Source organism: Hypanus sabinus, chromosome 26 (genome assembly GCF_030144855.1).
Source record: "Hypanus sabinus isolate sHypSab1 chromosome 26, sHypSab1.hap1, whole genome shotgun sequence".
Classification (NCBI taxonomy): domain Eukaryota; kingdom Metazoa; phylum Chordata; class Chondrichthyes; order Myliobatiformes; family Dasyatidae; genus Hypanus; species Hypanus sabinus.
This window is the reverse complement of record NC_082731.1, coordinates 5,811,925-5,833,244: the sequence shown is the minus strand read 5'-3', so window position 1 is coordinate 5,833,244 and position 21,320 is coordinate 5,811,925. Positions and strand designations below refer to the sequence as shown.

The following is a 21,320-nucleotide window of genomic DNA, read 5'->3' as shown; positions in this document are numbered from 1 at the left end:
CAGAGTTGCTTCACCTTCGTAACCCTATCAAGTTTGCAGATTACACAACAGTGGTTGGCCTTATCAAGAACAATGACTAGACGGAGTAGAGAGATAAAGCGGAGGGGCTGGTGGATTGGTGTGCGAAGAATAACCTGAGCCTGAAAACGGAGAAGACAAAGGAAATCAGTGTGGACACCAGCAAACCTTCCCCTTCTGGCTTCTCCATAGGGAGAGTTTGTGCACCAAGTTCCTGGGAGATCACCTCACTGATGATCTCACCTGGTCCCTTAGTATCACCTCCCTGGACAAGAAGGCTCTGCAGCACCTCCACTTCCTGAGGCAAGCGAGGCTCCCGCCACATCTGAACTGTGTTGTGCAGGAGCGCATTGACAAGTTGCATCCCCACCTGGTACGGGAGCATCGGACTGAGAACAGCTGAGAGGATCAGAGGGGTCTCCCTACCATTCATCGGGGACAGTTATCAGGAGCGGTGTGCGTACACAGGGCCCTTAGTATTGTCAAGGATCCCACCCGTCCGTCCAGCATCCAGACTCTCTACCATCAGGCAGGAGACTCCGATGCATAAAGACAAACAGTCAGGATGGGAAACAGTTTCTTCCCTCAGGCCATTAAGCTTCTGAACTCCCGGCCACATTGTATTCAAAGTGTCACTGGTTAATTGTTCCATACCTTACAATATTTAATATTAATGCACTTTAGTTTGTTATTTATGTGTGATTCATCTGTACATTTTATCCTTACCTTCCTGCTGTTGTCTGTTGTGTGTGTTACACCCTGGTTCGGAGAAGCATTGTTTCATTTCTAGATAGATCATACATGTATGTCGTTAAATGACAATAAACTTGATTTCTTCATTCTTTCTCTGTCAGTACATAGTCTGCAGTGAGAGTGGCTCCAGGGGCTGTGTGTAGGATGTGGGAATCCTGGGAGATGACCAGCCTCCCGGATAACCAGGTCTGCACCAGGTGCACCGAGTTGCAGCTCCTCAGAGACGTGTTAAGGATCTGGAGCGGCAGCCCGATGACCTTCGACCTATACAGGAGCATGGAAGGGTGATAGATTGGAGCTACGGGCAAGGAGTCATTAAGCGCAGGAGGCAGGAACTTGGGTGACCACAGGAGAGGGAAAGGAATTGGGCACCCCGTGGCCATTCACCTCAATAATAAGTATGCTACTTTCAGTACTGTTGGGGGGGGTGGTGGGGAGGTAACAACCTACTGGAGAGCTGCAGTAACAGGCAGATGAAGGGGCAGATTTGCTACAGTGAGATGAGTTGCAGTGTAACATTGGGATAGAATCGAAAAGGGTGACGAATACAGGACTGGGGGGGTTATATTTGCATACAGTACATGGAATAGGGTAGATGAACTGGTAGCGCCATTACAGATCAGTAGGTGTGACGTTGTGGGCATCACTGAGTTGTGACTGAAAGAAATTGGGAGCTTAACATCCAAAGATATACCTTGTATGGAAAGGACAGGCAGGTAGAGGGGGTGGCGTGGCTTTGTAAGTAGCAGATGAAATCAAATCCACAGGAAAAGGTGATGTAGGATCGGAAGATGTAGAATTGTTGTGGGTAGAGTTAAGAAACTGCAAGGATAAAAAGACCCTGATGGGAGGGATATACTAGCCTCCAAACTGGCATGTGGGCTACAATTTGCAACAGGAGATAGAAAACGCATGTCAAACAGGCAATATGATGATAGTCATTGGGCATTCCGATGTGCAGGTAGATTGGGAAAATCAACTGGAGTGCTCAAGAGGTTCAGTTGTTGTTCAGACCAAACATCAGAATGGGGAGGAAATGTGATAGAAGTGACTTTGACCATGGAATGATTGTTGGTGCCAGATGGGGTGGTCTGAGTATCTCAGAAACTGCTGGTCTCCTGGGATTTTCACACACAACAATCTCTGGAGCTTACTGAGTATGGTGTGAGAAACAAAAAAATACTCAGTGAGTGGCAGTTCTGGGGTAAAAAATGCCTTGTTAATGAGACAGGTCAGAGGGGAATGGCCGGACTGACAGTAGTTCAGATAAATACACAAATTCTGGAGGAACTCGGCAAACAGGCAGAATCCGTGGAAGTGAATAAATAGAGGATTGAGAAGAAAGGGGGAGGATGCCAGAATAAAACGGTGGGGGAATGGGAAGGAAGGTGACGGGTGAAGCCGGGCGGGTAGGAAAGATAAAGGGCTGGTGAGGAAGGAATCTGATAGGGGAGGAAGGAGGAGTGGACACAGGGGACGGTAAGAAGCCAGAGTTCGGAATAGAGGGAGAGGGGAGGGGAGGGAGATGTTTTTTCAGTGGAGGGAGAAATCGATGTTCATGCCCTCAGGTTGGAGGTTCCCCAGGCAGAACGTTGCTCCTCCCCTGAGAGGGTGACCTCATCACAGCAGAAGAGGAAGCCCTGGACCGATTTGTTTGAATGGGAATGAAAGAGGGCGGTCCCTGTGGGAAGCAGAGAGGGGGTTGGGAGGGAGGAGGGAGGGTGGTCGGATCCTTTCGGAGGTGGCAGAAGTTGTGGAGAATGATGTGTTGGATGCAGAGGCTCGTGCGGCGATATGTACGGACAAAGTGAACTGTACCCGTTAAGGAAGATGGGGTGAGTGCAGATGTTCAGGAAATGGAGGAGTGGGGGCGGCATTAATGGTGGAGGAAGGGAAACCTCGTCTTGGAAGAAGGAGGACGTCTCTGATATCCTGAGAAGGAAAGGCTCATCCGGGGTCAGATGCGGTGGAGACGAAGGAACTGAGAAAGGGGAATAGCGTTCCCCTGAAGTAGGGGCTCAGCACGAAACATTGACTGTTCATTTCCGTGGATGTTACCTGACCTGCTGAATTCCTCCAGCATTCTGCGTGTGTTGCTTTGGATTTCCGGCGTCTGCAGATTTTCGTGCTTTTGGTATCACAAAGAAACTCTTGTTACAACAGTGGTGTGCAGAAGAGCATCTCTGAACGCACAACGTGTCAAACCTCGAAGCAGAAGGTCACACCGAGTTACACTCCTGTACCTAATAAAGTGGCCACTGAGTGTACGTCTGAATACAAACTAAACGGGTTGTTGAAATTGAGATGTTTGGAGTGAAGGGGCAAAGGGGCAGTAAAATTAAAAGAGTCCTCCCCCCCCCCCCCAGGACTCAGGCATGGGAATCATTTCTTGCTTCCAGTGCTAATAATCCCTTTCTTAAATGACTGGAAGAGAAGGGAACTCACTAAAAGGGTGCGCAATCTGTACGTGGGTTTGATCAAGCGATGTTATCAGTGAAGCAGTACGCATTCCTTGGAATGTAGGATTAGTGTGAATGAGTGGATGGATTCAATGGGCCAAATGGCCGGATCCCATGCTGTATCTCTCTGATTCTATCACTAGCGTTGGCCAGCCACTGAACTGGGGGGCAGAGAGATGGGGGAGAAGGAGGGAGGTTGGGACAGGTAGGTGCCAGCAGTGGGGGAAAGATGGACCAAATGGCCTGCTATCCTGCAGTTGTTTGTTGGAATAGAGTAAAGGCCATGGTGTCACTCAGCAACACATCCCAGTGACTCACTCGTTGTTCCTTTGGGGATCATAAATACTTACGGCACAGGAGGAGGCCATTCAGTCCATCATGTACATTCTGGCCAAGCACTCTTAATCCCGCTTCCCAGCCCTATGGGTCATAAAAACGAGCAATTCTTCGATGTGTGGAGGTTTGCTGCCTCTACTCTCCTTTTGGATAGTGAGTTTCGGCTCATCGAGTGCAGTAACGTCAGTAACGTCACGTAGTGTAGCGGATAGCACGACATTATTACAGCTCAGGGCGTGCTGGAGTCCGGAGTTCAATTCTGGTGCCGTTCTGTAGGGAGGCTGCGTCCGTCCTCCCTGTTTCCCCGGGTCATCTGTTTCCTCCCGCAATCCAAAGATGCACAGGGTGGATTAACTTGTAAATTTGGTAAGAACTGGTAACTGGTAAATTGTCCCGAGGTTAGGTTAGGGTTCTGTGGGGTTGTGGGGTTGCTGGGGCAGTGTGGCTTGAGGGGCTGGGAAGACCTACTTGGTGCTGTAATGCTAAATAAATATGCTTATTCTCAATTCCAGTCTAAACTTTCCACCCGTTATTAATACGTCCCTGGCTCCTGACCTCTTCTCAGGAAGGAATCAGATTTATTAACGTCAGCATTTGCCATGAAATTTGTTGTTTTGTGGCAGCAGTACAGTGCACAAAAAAACTATGTTGCAATAAGAAACATTAAATAAATAAAGTGCGCAGAAAGAGAGCAGAATGATGAGTTAGTGCCATTCAGACAAAGCTGATAGTGAAGGGGAAGAAGCTGTTCCTGAACCATCGAGCATGTGTCTTCAGGCCCCTGATGATAGCAATAAGAAGGCAGGCGTGTTCTGGATAGTGGGGGTTCTTATTGATGGATACCTCCTTCAAGAGGCATCGCCAACTGAAGATGCCTTCAATAAAGGGGAGCCTTGTGCCTGTGGTTGAACTGGCCCTCTGTGGCGTTTCCTGAGCCCATGCGTTGGCCCCTCGAAACCAGGCTGTGACGCATCCAGTCAGAATTCTCTCCGTAGCACATTTGGAGGAACTTGCTGGTGCCTGGTGAAATATAACTGCTGTCGTGCCTTTTCCATAACTACATCAATACGTTGCGCTCAGAGTCGATCTTCGGAGACACTGTCACCCAGGAACTTGAGTTGCTCATCCATTCTGCTGCTGGCCCGTCGTGGAGGAAGAGGGCCCTTTACGTCCACCCTGACTGAGTTTCTCGTAGCTGTGATCATCAGCTCCCTCTTCCTCGACGAAGGGGTGAGCAGGCAGGCTCTAAAGCAGACGGAGGCGAGATGGGGACAGTCGGGCTGCCTTGACAGACTGACTGACAATTATAATTAAGCAGATCAGCAAATGAACAGGAGGTCAAGTGAAGATGACTTTCAACAGAACGAAGTTGAAATACATCACATATATGAATAAGGGAACTTGAGCAAAAAAAAAGCAGAAACTACAGCTCCTTCTCCAGATTTTTTCAGGCTAGTTTTTCAGAGGAATCCTGGTGGTGGAGGATAGAGTCATACCAAACAGTCTCAGTCACTTACAACGCCAAGCCTGGTTAACGGTATCCAGTCACCACAAGACGGGAGTGAGATTGGCACAGTCTCCAGGTGGTAGGGGGGTACATTGTGGTTCGATGCCAATGCGCCAACACTAACAGTCTGTTTTTCCCAATTCTACCAGCAAATCATGAAAGACAAGTGGATAAACGTTGGCTGCGACGGGGATGAGCTGCGGCCTTACACGGAACCCGAACAGGACCTAGGAGATAACAAACGCATAGGTGAGCGTGGCTCCTCTTTCGGCAACAAACTCCTGTCCTCGCGGTTATCCTCTCTGGTTCAAACTCCTCAGCTGTGGGATCACACTGCTTCCTGTACAGGTATCTTCAGGTTACCTACCCTCCAGGTTGGAAATAGCTGGTCATTCCTTCGCCATCTCTGGGCTCAGCCACAGGAACTCCTTCCCCAAAATACCCGTGGCATAGTGATCAGGGCAACACGTTACAGCTTGGGGCATTCAGTTCCGGCGCCATCTCTAATTATCCCATACATCCTCCCCATGGAATGGGTAGGTTTTCCCCAGGTACCCCAGTTTCTTCCCCCAGTCCAAAGATGTCCCAGGTAGGTTAGTGGGTTTCCTGGTTATTGTGAAATTGTCCCGTGAGTTAATCGGGTTTGCTGGCATTCTACAATTATGTGAAGAACAAACAGATGACAGGAGTGAAAGTGGGACCGATTAGAGATAAAAGTGGGAAGATGTGCCTGGAGGCTGTGGAAGTGAGTGAGGTCCTCAATGAATACTTCTCTTCGGTATTCACCAATGAGAGGGAACTTGAGTCAAGGGAAGAGATTGCTGAACCTCTGGCTAGGATCTTTATGTCCTCGTTGTCCACGGGAATGGTACCGGAGGATTGGAGGGAGGCGAATGTTGTCCCCTTGTTCAAAAAAGGTAATAGTCCAGGTAATTATAGACCAGTGAGCCTTACGTCTGTGGTGGGAAAGCTGTTGGAAAAGATTCTTAGAGATAGGATCTATGGGCATTTAGAGAATCATGGTCCGATCAGGGACAGTCAGCATGGCTTTGTGAAGGGCAGATCGTGCCTAACAAGCCTGATAGAGTTCTTTGAGGAGGTGACCAGGCATATAGATGAGGTTAGTGCAGTGGATATGATCTACATGGATTTTAGTAAGGCATTTGACAAGGTTCCACACGGTAGGCTTATTCAGAAAGTCAGAAGGCATGGGATTCAGGGAGGTTTGGCCAGGTGGATTCAGAATTGGCTTGCCTGCAGAAGGCAGAGAGTTGTGGTGGAGGGAGTACATTCAGATTGGAGGGTTGTGACCAGTGGTGTCCCACAAGGATCTGTTCTGGGACCTCTACTTTTTGTGATTTTTATTAACGACCTGGATGTGGGGGTAGAAGGGTGGGTTGGCAAGTTTGCAGATGACACAAAAGGTTAGTGGTGTTGTAGATAGTGTAGAGGATTGTCGAAGATTGCAGAGAGACATTGATAGAATGCAGAAGTGGGCTGAGAAGTGGCAGATGGAGTTCAACCCGGAGAAGTGTGAGGTGGTACACTTTGGAAGGACAAACTCCAAGGCAGAGTACAAAGTAAATGGCAGGATACTTGCTAGTGTGGAGGAGCAGAGGGATCTGGGGATACATGTCCACAGATCCCCCCCTGAAAGTTGCCTCACAGGTAGATAAGGTATTTAAAAAAGCTTATGGGGTGTTAGCTTTCATAAGTCGAGGGATAGAGTTTAAGAGACGTGATGTAATGATGCAGCTCTATAAAACTCTAGTTAGGCCACACTTGGAGTACTGTGTCCAGTTCTGGTCGCCTCACTATAGGAAGGATGTGGAAGCACTGGAAAGGGTACAGAGGAGATTTACCAGGATACTGCCTGGTTTAGAGAGTATGGATTATGATCAGAGATTAAGGGAGCTAGGGCTTTACTCTTTGGAGAGAAGGAGGATGAGAGAAGACATGATAGAGGTATACAAGACATTAAGAGGAATAGACAGAGTGGACAGCCAGCGCCTCTTCCCCAGGGCACCACTGCTCAGTACAAGAGGCTTTAAGGTAAGGGGAGGGAAGTTCAAGGGGGATATTAGAGGAAGGTTTTTCACTCAGAGAGTAGTTGATGTGTGGAATGCACTGCCTGAGTCAGTGGTGGAGGCAGATACACTAGTGAAGTTTAAGAGACTACTAGACAGGTATAGAACATAGAACAGTAAAGCACATTACAGGCCCTTCGGCCCACAATGTTGTGCTGACCCTCAATCCCTGCCTCCCATATAACCCCTCACCTTAAATTCCTCCATATACCTGTCTAGTAGTCTCCGGTACCATTCCCGTGGACAAGGAGGACATAAGGATCCTAGCCAGAGGCTCAGCAATCTCTTCCCTCGCCTCGTGGATCAGCCTGGGGAATATTCCGTCAGACCCCGGGGATTTATCCGTCCTAATGTATTTTAACAACTCCAACACCTCCTCTCCTTTAATATCAACATGCTCCAGAACATCAACCTCACTCATATTGTCCTCACCGACATCAAGTTCCCTCTCATTGGTGAATACGGAAAAGAAGTATTCATTGAGGACCTCGCTCACTTCCACAGCTTCCAGGCACATCTTCCCACCTTTATCTCTCATCGGTCCTACCTTTACTCCTGTCATCCTTTTGTTCTTCACATAATTGAAGAATGCCTTGGGGTTTTCCTCTACCCTACTCGCCAAGGCCGTCTCATGCCCCCTTCTTGCTCTCCTCAGCCCCTTCTTAAGCTCCTTTCTTGCTACCCTGTATTCCTCAATAGACCCATCTGATCCTTGCTTCCTAAACCTCATGTATGCTGCATTCTTCCACCTGACTAGATTTTCCACTTCACTTGTCACCCATGGTTCCTTCACCCTACCATTCTTTATCTTCCTCAGCGGGACAAATTTATCCCTAACATCCTGCAAGAGATCCTTAAACATCGACCACATAGCCATAGTACATTTCCCTGCAAAAACATCATCCCAATTCACACTCGCAAGTTCTAGCCTTATAGCCTCATAATTTGCCCTTCCCCAATTAAAAATTTTCCTGCCCTCTCTGATTCTGTCCTTTTCCATGATAATGCTAAAGGTCAGGGAGCGGTGATCACTGTCCCCTAGATGCTCACCACTGACAGATCTGTGACCTGACCCAGTTCGTTACCTAATACTAGATCTAGTATGGCATTCCCCCTAGTCGGCCTGTCAACATACTGTGACACACTACTGGACACACTATGGAGGAATTTAAGGTGGGGGGTTATATGGGAGGCAGGGTATGGGGGTTGGCACAACATTGTGGGCCGAAGGGCCTGTAATGTGCTGTACTATTCTATGTTCTATGTTGGGGTGACTCGAAGGGCACCGAATCACTAAATAAATAAATATCACCTGACAGACTGCTGTTATACAAATAAGAGGTTCACTCCCACCCTGCAGGTGAAAGATGAGCTTTATTTGTCGCACGTACATCGAGTGAAATACGTTATTTGTGTCGGTGACCAGTGACCAGCACGGTCCGAGGATTGAGCTGGACGCTGCCCGCCTGGCGTGAACGTAGCCCGCCGACACCAACCCGACTGTGGGAGGAAACTTACACGGTCACGTGCAAATCCCGGCGGTGGTAATCGAGTACTGATCAGCAATCGCTGCTGATGTAAAGTGTTACGCTACTGTGCCGCCCACCAAAAAGTACTTAGATGCTGGTAGATGCTGGCCTTGCCAACAATGCCTAGATGGGAAAAATTAGTAATTTTTTTTTAAATTACAGAGTCTTCTCTAAACTAAACACAAGAGATTCTGCAGATGCTGGGAATCCAGAGTAACAAACACGAAATGCTGGAGTAACTCAGCAGGCCAGCATCTATGGAAAAGAACAAACATTTTGGGCTGAGACCCTCCCTCAGGACTGGAAAGGAAGGGGGAGGATGCCAGAATACCATCGAGGGGGGTGGTGTAGGACAAGCTAGAAGGTGAGGGGAAACTGACAGGAAAGGAGAGTGGACCATGGGAGAAAGGAAAGATGGAAGGACACCAGGGGGAGGTGATATAAAGGTGAGGAGGCAAGGTAAGAGGCCAGAATGGGGAATAGTAGAGGGAAGGAGGAGGGGAGAAGAGAAAAAAAGGGGGAAAAAAATACCAGGTTAGAAAAGTCGATGCTATCAGATTGGAGGCTGAACCCTAACGGAATAGGAGGTGTTGCTCTTCCAGCCTGAGAGTGGCCTCATCATGACTGAAGAGGGGGCATGTTGGAACGGGAATGGGGATAGGAATTAAAATGGCTGGCCACTGGGAAATTCCAATTTTCGTGGATGGAGTAGATGAGCTCGACAAAGTGGTCCCCCAATTAATGTCAGGTCTCAGCAATGTAGAGGTGGCCGCACCGGGAGCATCGGATATAATAGGCGACCACAACAGATTTACAGGTGAAGTGTCGGCTCGTCAGGAAGGACTGTCTGGGGCCCTGAATGGAGGTGAGGGAGGAGGAGACTGGGCAGGTATAGCACTTCTTTTGCTGGTAGGGTTATGAGTCGGGAGGGAGATCAGTGGGGAAGAACGAATGGATAAGGAAATAATGAATAATGATCCCTGCTTAAAGCAGGGAGTTGGGAGAAGGTATAGGTATGTTTGATAGTAGGATCCACTTGAAGATGGCCAAAGATTGGAGAATGAGGTGTTGAATGCATAGGCTCATGGGGTGGTAGGTGAGGGCAAGAGGAACTGTTAAGGTGGCAGGAGGATGGGGTGAGTGCAGATGACCGGGAAATAGAGGAGGTGCGGGTGAGGGCAGCATCAATGGAGGAGGAAGGAAATTCCGTTCCTTGATGAAGGGGGACAGCCAGGAAAGGAAAACCTCATTGTGGGAACAGGTGTGGTGGAGACAAAGGAACAAGGAAAAGGGAATAGCATTTTTATAAGAGACAGGTTGGGAAGAGGCTTAGTTAAGGTGGTTGTGGAAATTGGTAGGTTTATGAAATTTGTTAGTTGACAGTTTGTCTCCAGAGATGGAGGCAGAGAGATTGAGAAAGGGGAGGGAGGTGTCAGAAATGGACCAAGTGAATTTAAGGTCGGGGTGGAATTTGGAGGCAAAGTTGATGAACTTGATGAGCTCAGTGTGGCTGCGTGAAGCAGTGTAGCAGAGGAAGAGTTGGCACCCATGGCTACCCCTTGAGTTTAATGAATGTGGGAGGAGTGAGGGAGAAGTAGTTGAGGGTGACGGCCAGTTGTTGGAGGAGGAGGGGACTTAGAATTGAGATGTGAGGACACGAGTCCAGTGGGAGAGGGCCGGGCAGAGACAGTGGGCCTACCCAGACAGTCAAGCTTGTGGATGTAGAAGCGAGTAGTGCTGGGTAAGGCAACTATGAGCTGTGGCAGTGGACGGGAGTTGCCCAGAGTTGATGAGGTGAGTGAAGGTGCAGGAGACAGTGGCCTGATGGTCCAGAGTGGGCTCCTTTTCGAGGAGTAAGCACGGCTAACCTTCAGAAGGCCAACCTGAGTTGTGCGTTTGGGCACCCGCCTATGACTTGAAACCCGTCACCCCTACTGGGGCACAGGCTGCTGAGCGGAGTCCTCTGTCCTGGGCCAGGCGCACCTTCATGTCTTACACACAAAGATCCTTCCTCTGCCAGGGATGAGGTCTCTGTTTAACTATGAGTTTTTACAGGATAGCCCCATGTCGAACCCACTCCCCTCACAGCTGAGCCCGAGACCGTCCGTCTGGAGTGATTACAGTTTAACCTTCTCTCTATTTTCATTACAGAAGTGATGGTTGGAATGGGTTACACACGAGAGGAGATTAAAGATGCCTTGACCAAGCACAAGTACAATGAAGTGACAGCCACCTACCTCCTCCTGGGCAGAAATACAAGCGAGGTAAAAGGCTTCTTAGGGTCACTGACGTATGTCATGAAACGTGTTGTTTTGTAGCAGGAGGGTAGTGCAAGATATAACCCTAAGTTACAATAAAAAATAGCACAAGAAAAGAAAGCTGAGGTAATGAGAATGGGCCATTCAGAAACCTGAACCAACTTGGGCCTGGTTAAACGTTACTCTATTCATCACATGCACATCAATGTGTGTGTCTTCTCCAATCAGCGAACGTTGCACTGGGCAGACCGCAAGTGTCTGATGCCAGCAGGCTATGCCCAGACCTCGCTGTCATTTGCTTTTCACTGCTCTTCCAGGTGGACGCTGTCGATTCCCACACCGGCAGTAACCTCTCATTGGCCAAGGTTCGGCCCAGTAACGAGCTGAATACCAGTACTACGAGCCAGAGCTCGACGCACAGTAGGAACCAGCGAAGCTCATCCACCTATCACAGACAGCGTCGACACAGCGACTTCAGTGAGTAGACCTTGGCACTCCCGTGCCAAACTGACCTCCTCTCATGAGAGGGGAAAGCAATCCTGAAATTTCTGGTAACCAGCCCCCCTTGCTTACTTTTCCCCTTTATCCCTCCTGCTGACCCTAATCACCCTATCTCTTACCCTTCTCTGTCTGCCCATCGTCCTTAAAGTCCTTCATCTGTTACCCTCCATGCCTCCCTCCCAATATTCCCTGCTCTACTTCCTTTTCCTAATTTCATCATCTCCAGCCCATTATCACTTCCACTTATAACCCTTTCCCCAATCTTTGACGTAGTTCCCACTCTTCCCACCCTCCTCTATCTGTCTACCCCTTCCTTTCTTACCTCGATCCACTTATCACCTGCCAGTTCTGACTGTTCCCTCCCCTCCACCCTTTTCCTACCTCCGTCTGGGTGAGGGGTGAGCTTGAAGAGGATTAGGGGGGAATTTGGGTAAGACTAAGTGGAAGGATGAAATTGGGGAGGATTTGGGATGAAAGCGTGGATTTGAACTACATGTGGGAGAGATTTGTGAAGGGGCGGGTGAATTTGGAATGGAGAAGGGGATTTGAGGAGAATTCAGGTTGATTTGGTTTAGAGGGGTAGATTTGGTTTGGAGGGCTGGATTTGGGATGCCTTGAGGTGGATGGATGGATTTGGTGTGGAGGGATGATTTTGGGTGAATTTGGGATAGGGGGGTGGATTTGGGTGAATTTGGTGTGGAGGGGTGAATTTGGGTGGATTTTGGGGATGGGCTGAATTTGGTGTGGAGGGGTGAATTTGGGATGGGGGTGAATTTGGGGTGGAGGGATGAAATTGGATGGATTTGGGGATGGAGGGGTGAATTTGGATGGATTTGCTGTGGAAGGGTGAATTTGGGATGGGGGTGAATTTGGGGTGGAGGGATGAAATTGGATGGATTTGGGGATGGAGGGGTGAATTTGGATGGATTTGGTGTGGAGGGGTGAATTTGGGTGGATTTGCTATGGAGGGGTGAACTTGGTGTGGAGGGCTGCATTGGGGTTGAGTAGTGAGTACCTTGACTCCCTATGCATTGCCACCCCTCAGGAGGGAGGAAGAGCCGGTTGCCATGGGAACACTTGATGAAACCTAGTCCCTTGTTTCTAACAGGTGGACCGGCAGCCCTGACCTCTCACCCCAAGCGCAGCCAAACCAGCACGGCTGACCACGAGCTGAAAGAAGAACGCATTCCGTCCCGCAAGCTGACGGGCGCGGCGGTTACCAGCAGCAGCAGGAGTGGAGTGCCCCCCTCCAGCCCGATGGTCAGCAGCGCCAATAACCCCAACAAGTCGGAGATCCCCGACCGGAGGAAGGTGTCGGGCTCCACCAACGTAAGGAACTTGTAAATGTGGGGTCAGCAGTCTGGTTCACTGCCGATGTACAAGTATGGTGGGGTGCTGGTACAAAGAAAGCAGAGTTAACAGGCACAGACCACGCACAGAAAAGACACTTTACAGAAATTATACTAGACAAAGAAGAAAAACTGTGCATAACAACAGGGCAAAAGTCACAACCGAAGTCAAGTCCATGGAGTACGAGAGGTGGTCTGAAGCTGAGGGAGGGGTTGGGTTCTGCAGGTCAGATCAGGAATATGATGGTTGTGGGAAAGTGGCTGTCCCTGAACCGAATGGTGTGGGACTTCACACCTCCTGCCCGACGGTAGGAACAAGAAGAGAACGTAGCCCTGGACAGTTGGAAACCTTGATAATAGCCATTGATGTGTCCGCTCCCCTCAGTGGCTGCCAGTAGTGTGATTGCCACACTGGACTGTGACGCTCTCCACAGACCATCTTCAGCAATTTCTTAGTGTCTTAGTGGCCATGACAGATCTCGTCAACCCTCCAAGAAAACGGGCGCTTTCACAGCTGACTGCATTGATGTGCTGGGCCCAGGACATTTCATACGTACGTGGTAACACAGGAGGGTAACAGATCATGCTCCCTCTCCCGATCCTACCCCCTCCCCTATAACTGCCACTTGCTGTACTGCCGGTGCTACTGCCACCACTGAAGCCCCCACTCCACCACCCCTGCTGCTCTACCCCTCACTCCACCCCCTCCCACTCAGTTCCCCACTCCACCCCCCCTCCCACTCTATCCCCCTCTCCACCCCCTCCCACTCCATCCCCCACTCCACCACCCCTGCTGCTCTACCCCTCACTCCACCCCCTCCCACTCAGTTCCCCACTCCACCCCCCCTCCCACTCTATCCCTCTCCACCCCCTCCCACTCCATCCCCCACTCCACCACCCCTGCTGCTCTACCCCTCACTCCACCCCCTCCCACTCAGTTCCCCACTCCACCCCCCCTCCCACTCTATCCCCCTCTCCACCCCCTCCCACTCCATCCCCCACTCCACCACCCCTGCTGCTCTACCCCTCACTCCACCCCCTCCCACTCAGTTCCCCACTCCACCCCCCCTCCCACTCTATCCCTCTCCACCCCCTCCCACTCCATCCCCCTCTCCACCACCCCTGCTGCTCTACCCCTCACTCCACCCACTCCATCCCCCTCCCACTCTATCCCCACTCCACCACCCCCTCCCACTCTATCCCCCACTCCACCACCCCTCTCACTCTATCCACCTGCTCTACCCCCATTCCCCCACTCTATCCTCCAATCTACACCCCCACCCCACCCACCCACCTCACACCCCCACTCCCCCTCTACCTCCCACCGCTCTACACCCCCGCTCAACACCCCGCCACTCCACAACCCCCCCCCCCGGCTCCACACCATCCCGCTCTACACCCCCACTCTACCCTTCTCCCCCCCCGTCCACCTCTCTCCCCCTTCTCCCTATCTTCCTATCCCTCTCTTCCTCCCCCTCTCTCTCCCCCCCTCTCCTCCCCTCTCTCCCTTCCCCTCTCTCCCTTCTCCCTCTCTCCCCCTCTCTCCCTTCTCCCTCTCTCCCTTCCCCACTCTCCCTTCTCCCTCCCTCCCTTCTCCCTCTCTCCCTTCTCCCTCTCTCCCTTCCCCTCTCTCCCTTCTCCCTCTCTCCCTTCCCCTCTCTCCCTTCTCCCTCTCTCCCTTCCCCTCTCTCCCTTCCCCTCTCTCCCTTCTCCCTCTCTCCCTTCCCCTCTCTCCCTCTCTCCTCTCTCCCTTCTCCCTCTCTCCCTTCCCCTCTCTCCCTTCCCCTCTCTCCCTTCCCCTCTCTCCCTTCTCCCTCTCTCCCTTCCCCCTCTCTCCCTTCCCCTCTCTCCCTTCCCCTCTCTCCCTTCCCCCTCTCTCCCTTCCCCTCTCTCCCTTCCCCTCTCTCCCTTCCCCTCTCTCCCTTCCCCTCTCTCCCTTCCCCCTCTCTCCCTTCCCCTCTCTCCCTTCCCCCTCCCTCCCTCCCTCTCTCCCCCTCCCTCCTTCTCCAGTGCCGGTTCCTTCGAACAGCAGTCACTCCTGCACCCGGCCCACGTTCTCCTCGATATAACCGACTGGCTGAGTCATCTCTTTCACAAGCCGAACATTCAGATGGTGGTAGGGTCACAGCACGGCCCCCGGGGTTTATTGAATTGAAAATACCTCTCTGTTAGGCAGACTGGAACCCACGGAGTGGAGCTCTTCCCCTAGTATGAGGCTCTCCTCAGGTGCTGTCCCTCTGTTGTTAGCTCACGGGCCTGAAATTAAACTCCCCCCCACTTCCCTCCCCCTCCCTTCCCTCTCCTTCCCCTTTCCCTCTCCCCCTCCCTTCCCTCTCCATTCCCTTCCCTTCCCTCTCCATCCCCTTCCCTATCCCTCCCCTTCCCAATCCCTCCCCTTCCCAATCCCTCCCCTTCCCTATCCCTCCCCTTCCCTCTCCCTCCCCTTTCCCTCTCCCCCTCCCTTCCCTCTCCATTCCCTTCCCTTCCCTCTCCATCCCCTTCCCTATCCCTCCCCTTCCCTCTCCCTCCCCTTTCCCTCTCCCCCTCCCTTCCCTCTCCATTCCCTTCCCTTCCCTCTCCATCCCCTTCCCTATCCCTCCCCTTCCCAATCCCTCCCCTTCCCTATCCCTCCCCTTCCCAATCCCTCCCCTTCCCTATCCCTCCCCTTCTCTCTCCCTCCCCTTCCCAATCCCTCCCCTTCCCTATCCCTCCCCTTCCCTCTTCCTCCCCTTTTCCTCTCCCTCCCCTTCCCTCTCCCTCCCCTTTCCCTCTCCCCCTCCCTTCCCTCTCCATTCCCTTCCCTTCCCTCTCCATCCCCTTCCCTATCCCTCCCCTTCCCAATCCCTCCCCTTCCCTATCCCTCCCCTTCCCTCTTCCTCCCCTTTTCCTCTCTCTCCCCTTCCCTCTCCCTCCCCTTTCCCTCTCCCCCTCCCTTCCATCTAAACTGGAACACTCCCCTACCTTCTCCCCCTTCTTCCCTCCCTCTCCCTTCCCTCGCTCTCCTTCTTCCCTTCCTCTCTCTCTCCCTTCCCTCTCCTTCCCCTTCCCTCATCCTCCCCTTCCTTTTCCTCTCCCCCTTCCCCTCCCTTCCCTCTCCATCCCCTTCCCTCTCCCTCCCCTTTCCCTCTCCCCCTCCCTTCCCTCTCCATCCCCTTCCCTCTCCCTCCCCTCCCCTTCTCTCTCCCTCCCCTCCCCTTCCCCCTCCCTTCCCTCTCCCTCTCCTTTCCCTCTCCCACTCCCTTCCCTCTCCATCCCCTTCCCTATCCCTCCCCTTCCCTCTCCCTCCCCTCTCCCTCCCCTCTCCCTTCCCCCTCCCTTCCCTCTCCCTCCCCTTTCCCTCTCCCCCTCCCTTCCCTCTCCCTCTCCTTTCCCTCTCCCCCTCCCTTCCCTCTCCATCCCCTTCCCTATCCCTCCCCTCCCCTTCCCTCTCCCTCCCCTCTCCCTTCCCCCTCCCTCTCTCTTCCCTCCCCTTCTCCCTTCCCTCTCCCTCTGCCTCCCCCCCTCACCGCCTCCAGAAGGGAGAGCAGCTGCAGGGGCTGTATTGGCAGACAGGGGTACAGTTGGGCTGCAGTCAGCAATGGGAATCACAAAGCCGAACCGGAAACAAGTGTGTTGCCCTTGTGACAGAGTCTCACATACACAAAACCGATGCCGGTTTAAAGGTGAAACTTGCAGAAAATGCAACAAAGTCAGACACATACAAAAAGCCTGTTGGACAGACAAAAATAAGTGAACTGCACAGGGAAGAGAAAAAGCCAAGTTGTTGTTCATAAAGAGCACGAAATCTGCACGCTGTTGATGAAAGATCGATAATGATGAGAGTGACACAGGACTGAGTAGCTTTGAGATTTACAACTAACAATAGACAAACAACGTGCCTTTCACCAGGAGTGAATGGCATATTAACCAAAATGTCACTGGGCACTGGCCAGCTGTTTCTGCCATCCCACTGCACGACTTTGAAAGATACTGGGCTGAAGCTTGCAGGTATCCGGGGACGAGCATATCCTGGAGAAAAGATAGCTTCTGCTGGGAATAACATTTGTAACAGTGAAATACCACAACCAACAAGCCAGGTTGGACTTGTGTGTGATTTAAACAGGAAGACCGGCATTATGGGGACGCGATTGGCTGAGATAACTACAGCTTGACTGGAGACTCACCTGCCGCGTCCCCTGCAATAGAGACAACTGAAAGTGAATTCGGAGAGGTACTGGATGATGCCACAGCAGCGTTCGAGGATGGGATTGGAAAACTCAAACATGTCCAGGGTAAAAGCATCGGCACCCAGCACCCAGCACCAAGCCTGCAGTAAAGACACAGACTTGTTCACCCGGTATTCGACATACCACAGGCTCCCTCTCCCCCCCTAATGAGGGGGAAAGGAGGTGGCTTTGTTTCACAGCAAGAGGGGAGACATAACATCACTGATTTACAATGTTAAAAGTCTGTTGCATGGCTTTTTGCCTAAAGAACCCGGGTCTCTGACCACACAGCCAGCAGCCAGCTCACTGCTACCATTGTTACGCCACCCGTGATGTCCCGAATTCCTGCAGAGTCCCATCTCCAGAGCCGGGAAATCCCAAAACTCCGAAGGTAAGCTAATCTCCTTGGCATGCCGAATAACAGCAAGCTGGGAGACCCTGAGAGCGGGTCCCATTCCTGCAAAGACCCAAAGTCAGTCTTCAAAAGAACCTTGAAAGTGAAGAACAGAGATATTGAAGATGGAAATGGAGCTGTTGTCGCCGCTGGCTCTCTCAAGCTCCACGTGCTTGGATGTCCTGAAAGCCAATTTCTGAAAGAGTATGCAGGGCCACCAGCCGAGACAAGTCGATGGCTCGTCAAACAGGGAGATTCACGGGCAGCCAGTCCTGACGAGAGACTACAGAGCTGATCAGGAGGGCACTTGGAAAGATTGCGGACACTCTGCTGCACAATGGAGGTTGTGTCTGATGTCATCCGGAGGCGACACATCGATCTGTTGAAAACAGAATCAATTGTTAGAGAAGAGAGCTGGCCAGAGCTGTCAGAACCACCTCCTGCAGTCCCAGAGTCAACTCCTCCAACCAGCACGGAGGAGGCTTCAAAAGCCGAGGTTGTTCCACAAGTCTCACCTGCTGAGCAGAGTGACGTCAGGATAGACGTTATCCCTCCGGAGTTAGAAATCCTCCGCAGTGAACGGGACAACTTCCTGTGCTGCGGATGTTGCACGTACCTGTATACATCTTGAGTTTTTGTATTCTGCCACAGATAGCCACAGAAGCAGGGAACGTCAGTCTGCGCTCCTCACCCCCCTTGCTTCCATTGTCCACCCTGTCAGTTCCCTCTGTGACTGAGTCCACTCTCCCCTCCACCTGCCGGGCCTCGCTCCACTGTTCTCGCATCACTTACCTCACCTCGACCTTTCGGTCCTGGTGGATGGTTTCGGGTGTTGGCTCTCCATGACCTTCTGCAGCCCCTCGGCAGGGCATTGGAGAAGATTTTCTGCCGGGGTCACTAGTGACTCGGGGACGAGGAGACGGGATGACAGCAGAGCTGTTCAGTAGCCACTAGCTGAAGAACTGCATTTCCCCAGCCGAGCTTAGCCATGGGGGGCAGCAGTGAGTGCTGGTTTGACTTTGAACGGGAGCAGCACGGGAATATTTAATTTAAAATGAATTTCTGTTCCCCATTCCTCCAGAATAATATCCCGGCCAGCGCCATGAGCAGGAGGAACACGTACGTGTGCACCGACCGGACACCCAACGACAGGCAGTCGCTGCTACAGAACGGGAAGGAGAACAGGTAGTCGGTGTGGGCTCTGACCGATGTGGATGGATCTAACCTGGCAGAGGGAGTCACACAGGCGAGACGGTCACCTGGGTGACGGGACATGGGGTCCACTGGTCCCAGGCACAGTGATTAACCCCATCCCTGTTGTAGTCACACTGATTAACCCCATCCCTGTTGTAGTCACAACGTTTAACCCCATCCCTGTTGTAGTCACAACGATTAACCCATCCCTGTTGTAGTCACAACGATTAACCATCCCTGTTGTAGTCACAACGATTAACCCCATCCCTGTTGTAGTCACAACAATTAACCCATCCCTGTTGTACAGTCACACTGATTAACCCCATCCCTGTTGTAGTCACAACGTTTAACCCCATCCCTGTTGTAGTCACACTGATTAACCCCATCCCTGTTGTACAGTCACAACAATTAACCCCATCCCTGTTGTACAGTCACACTGATTAACCCCATCCCTGTTGTAGTCACAACGTTTAACCCCATCCCTGTTGTAGTCACACTGATTAACCCCATCCCTGTTGTACAGTCACACTGATTAACCCCATCCCTGTTGTAGTCACAACGATTAACCCATTCCTGTTGTACAGTCACACTGATTAACCCATCCCTGTTGTACAGTCACACCGATTAACCCATCCCTGTTGTACAGTCACAACGATTAACCCCATCCCTGTTGTACAGTCACACTGATTAACCCATCCCTGTTGTAGTTACAACGATTAACCCATCCCTGTTGTACAGTCACAACGATTAACCCTATCCCTGTTGTACAGTCACACTGATTAACCCTATCCCTGTTGTAGTTACAACGATTAACCCATCCCTGTTGTACAGTCACACTGATTAACCCTATCCCTGTTGTAGTTACAACGATTAACCCATCCCTGTTGTACAGTCACACTGATTAACCCTATCCCTGTTGTAGTTACAACGATTAACCCCATCCCTGTTGTACAGTCACACTGATTAACCCTATCCCTGTTGTAGTTACAACGATTAACCCATCCCTGTTGTACAGTCACAACGATTAACCCTATCCCTGTTGTAGTTACAACGATTAACCCATCCCTGTTGTACAGTCACAACGATTAACCCTATCCCTGTTGTAGTTACAACGATTAACCCATCCCTGTTGTACAGTCACAACGATTAACCCATCCCCGTTGTAGTCACACTGATTAACCCCATCCCTGTTGAACAGTCACACTGATTAACCCTATCCCTGCTATATTGTACAGTCACACTGATTAACCCCATCCCTGTTGAACAGTCACACTGATTAACCCATCCCTGTTGTACAGTCACACCGATTAACCCATCCCTGTTGTACAGTCACACTGATTAACCCCATCCCTGTTGTACAGTCACACTGATTAACCCATCCCTGTTGTACAGTCACACCAATTAATCCCATTCCTGTTGTAACAGTCACACCGATTAACCCCAACCCTGCGCTGTGCGGTGTGTTATATAGTCTCACTAATTAATCCCTTCTCTATTTTACAGTCACAACAACTAACCCTATCCCTGCTGTGTGTTGTACAGTCACAATGATTAACCTTATCTGCTGCCGTACAGTCTCACTGATTAACCCCATCCCTGCTCTGTTGTGTGTTGTACAGTCACACTGATTAAGCCCATCCCTATTATGTGTGGTATGTTCCACAGTGTCAGCTTTTAAAACCTATCCCTGTTGTGTTGTACATTCAAACAGATTAACTCCATTCTTTCTATGTAATGTTTTGTAGGATTACACTAAATAATTCCTTCACTTGCTGTTTTGGGTAATCACACTGTGACTGCCCCTCACCCTGCTGACTGTAATGTGTTCTACAATTGCAGTGTGACAGACCCTAACACTGCGAGTGTACAGTGTTTCACAGTCGCACTGTGACTGCCTCTCACCCTACTGAGTGTACTGTGTTCTACAATTTTAATCTTACTGACCCTCACCTTGCAGAATTTTGTCTGTTGTACAATCGCAATGTGACTACCTCACACTGTTGAGTATACTGTGATCTACAATTGCAGTGCAACTGACCAACACCCTTGTGAGTGTAGTGTGTTGTACAATCGCTATTTGACTGACCCTCACCCTGCTGAGTGTAGTCTGTTGTACAGTCACACTGAGACTGATAGTCACGCTGCTAAGTGCAGTGTTCTGCAATCACAATGTGACTCACCTTCACCCTGCTCTGAGTAGCATGTTGTAACTGACACTCACCCCGCTGAGTTCCATGTGTTGTACAGTCACATGAGATTAACCCACACCCCGCTGAGTGTAGACTGTTATACAATCACAGTGTGACTGGCACTCACTCTGCTGAGTGTAGTGTGGCATCCAATCAAAATAGGACTGACCCTCGCCATGCTGAGTGTGGTGTGTAGTATAATGTGATTAACCCTCATCTGGCACAGTGTAGTCTGTTGTACAATCACAATCTGACTGACCATCACCCTGCTGAGTGCAGTGTGTTGTACAATCACATTCTGACTGACCATCACCCTGCTGAGTGCAGTGTGTTGTACAATCACATTCTGACTGACCATCACCCTGCTGAGTGCAGTGTGTTGTACAATCACAATCTGAGTGACCATCACCCTGCTGAGTGCAGTGTGTTGTACAATCACATTCTGACTGACCATCACCCTGCTGAGTGCAGTGTGTTGTACAATCACAATCTGACTGACCATCACCCTGCTGAGTGCAGTGTGTTGTACAATAACAATCTG

At 50.9% G+C, this 21,320-nt stretch overlaps 1 protein-coding gene across 3 annotated transcripts in view; it reads left to right on the top strand.

Annotated features, from left to right (window-relative positions):
* LOC132381813 (MAP/microtubule affinity-regulating kinase 4-like) overlaps positions 1-19,151 on the top strand; it is a 309,243-nt gene extending 290,092 nt beyond the window's left edge. The window contains exons 10-14 of one of the 3 annotated variants that reach the window (XM_059951415.1): positions 5,223-5,322; positions 10,841-10,953; positions 11,265-11,424; positions 12,557-12,777; positions 18,478-19,151. In XM_059951415.1, the coding sequence (XP_059807398.1) occupies positions 5,223-5,322; positions 10,841-10,953; positions 11,265-11,424; positions 12,557-12,777; positions 18,478-18,585 (702 nt within the window). In that variant the 3' untranslated portion in view covers positions 18,586-19,151. The remainder of the gene's footprint in view (positions 1-5,222; positions 5,323-10,840; positions 10,954-11,264; positions 11,425-12,556; positions 12,778-18,477) is intronic. The other 2 variants (XM_059951417.1, XM_059951416.1) reach the window with 2 other exon arrangements.
* The last annotated feature ends 2,169 nt before the right edge of the window (positions 19,152-21,320 follow it).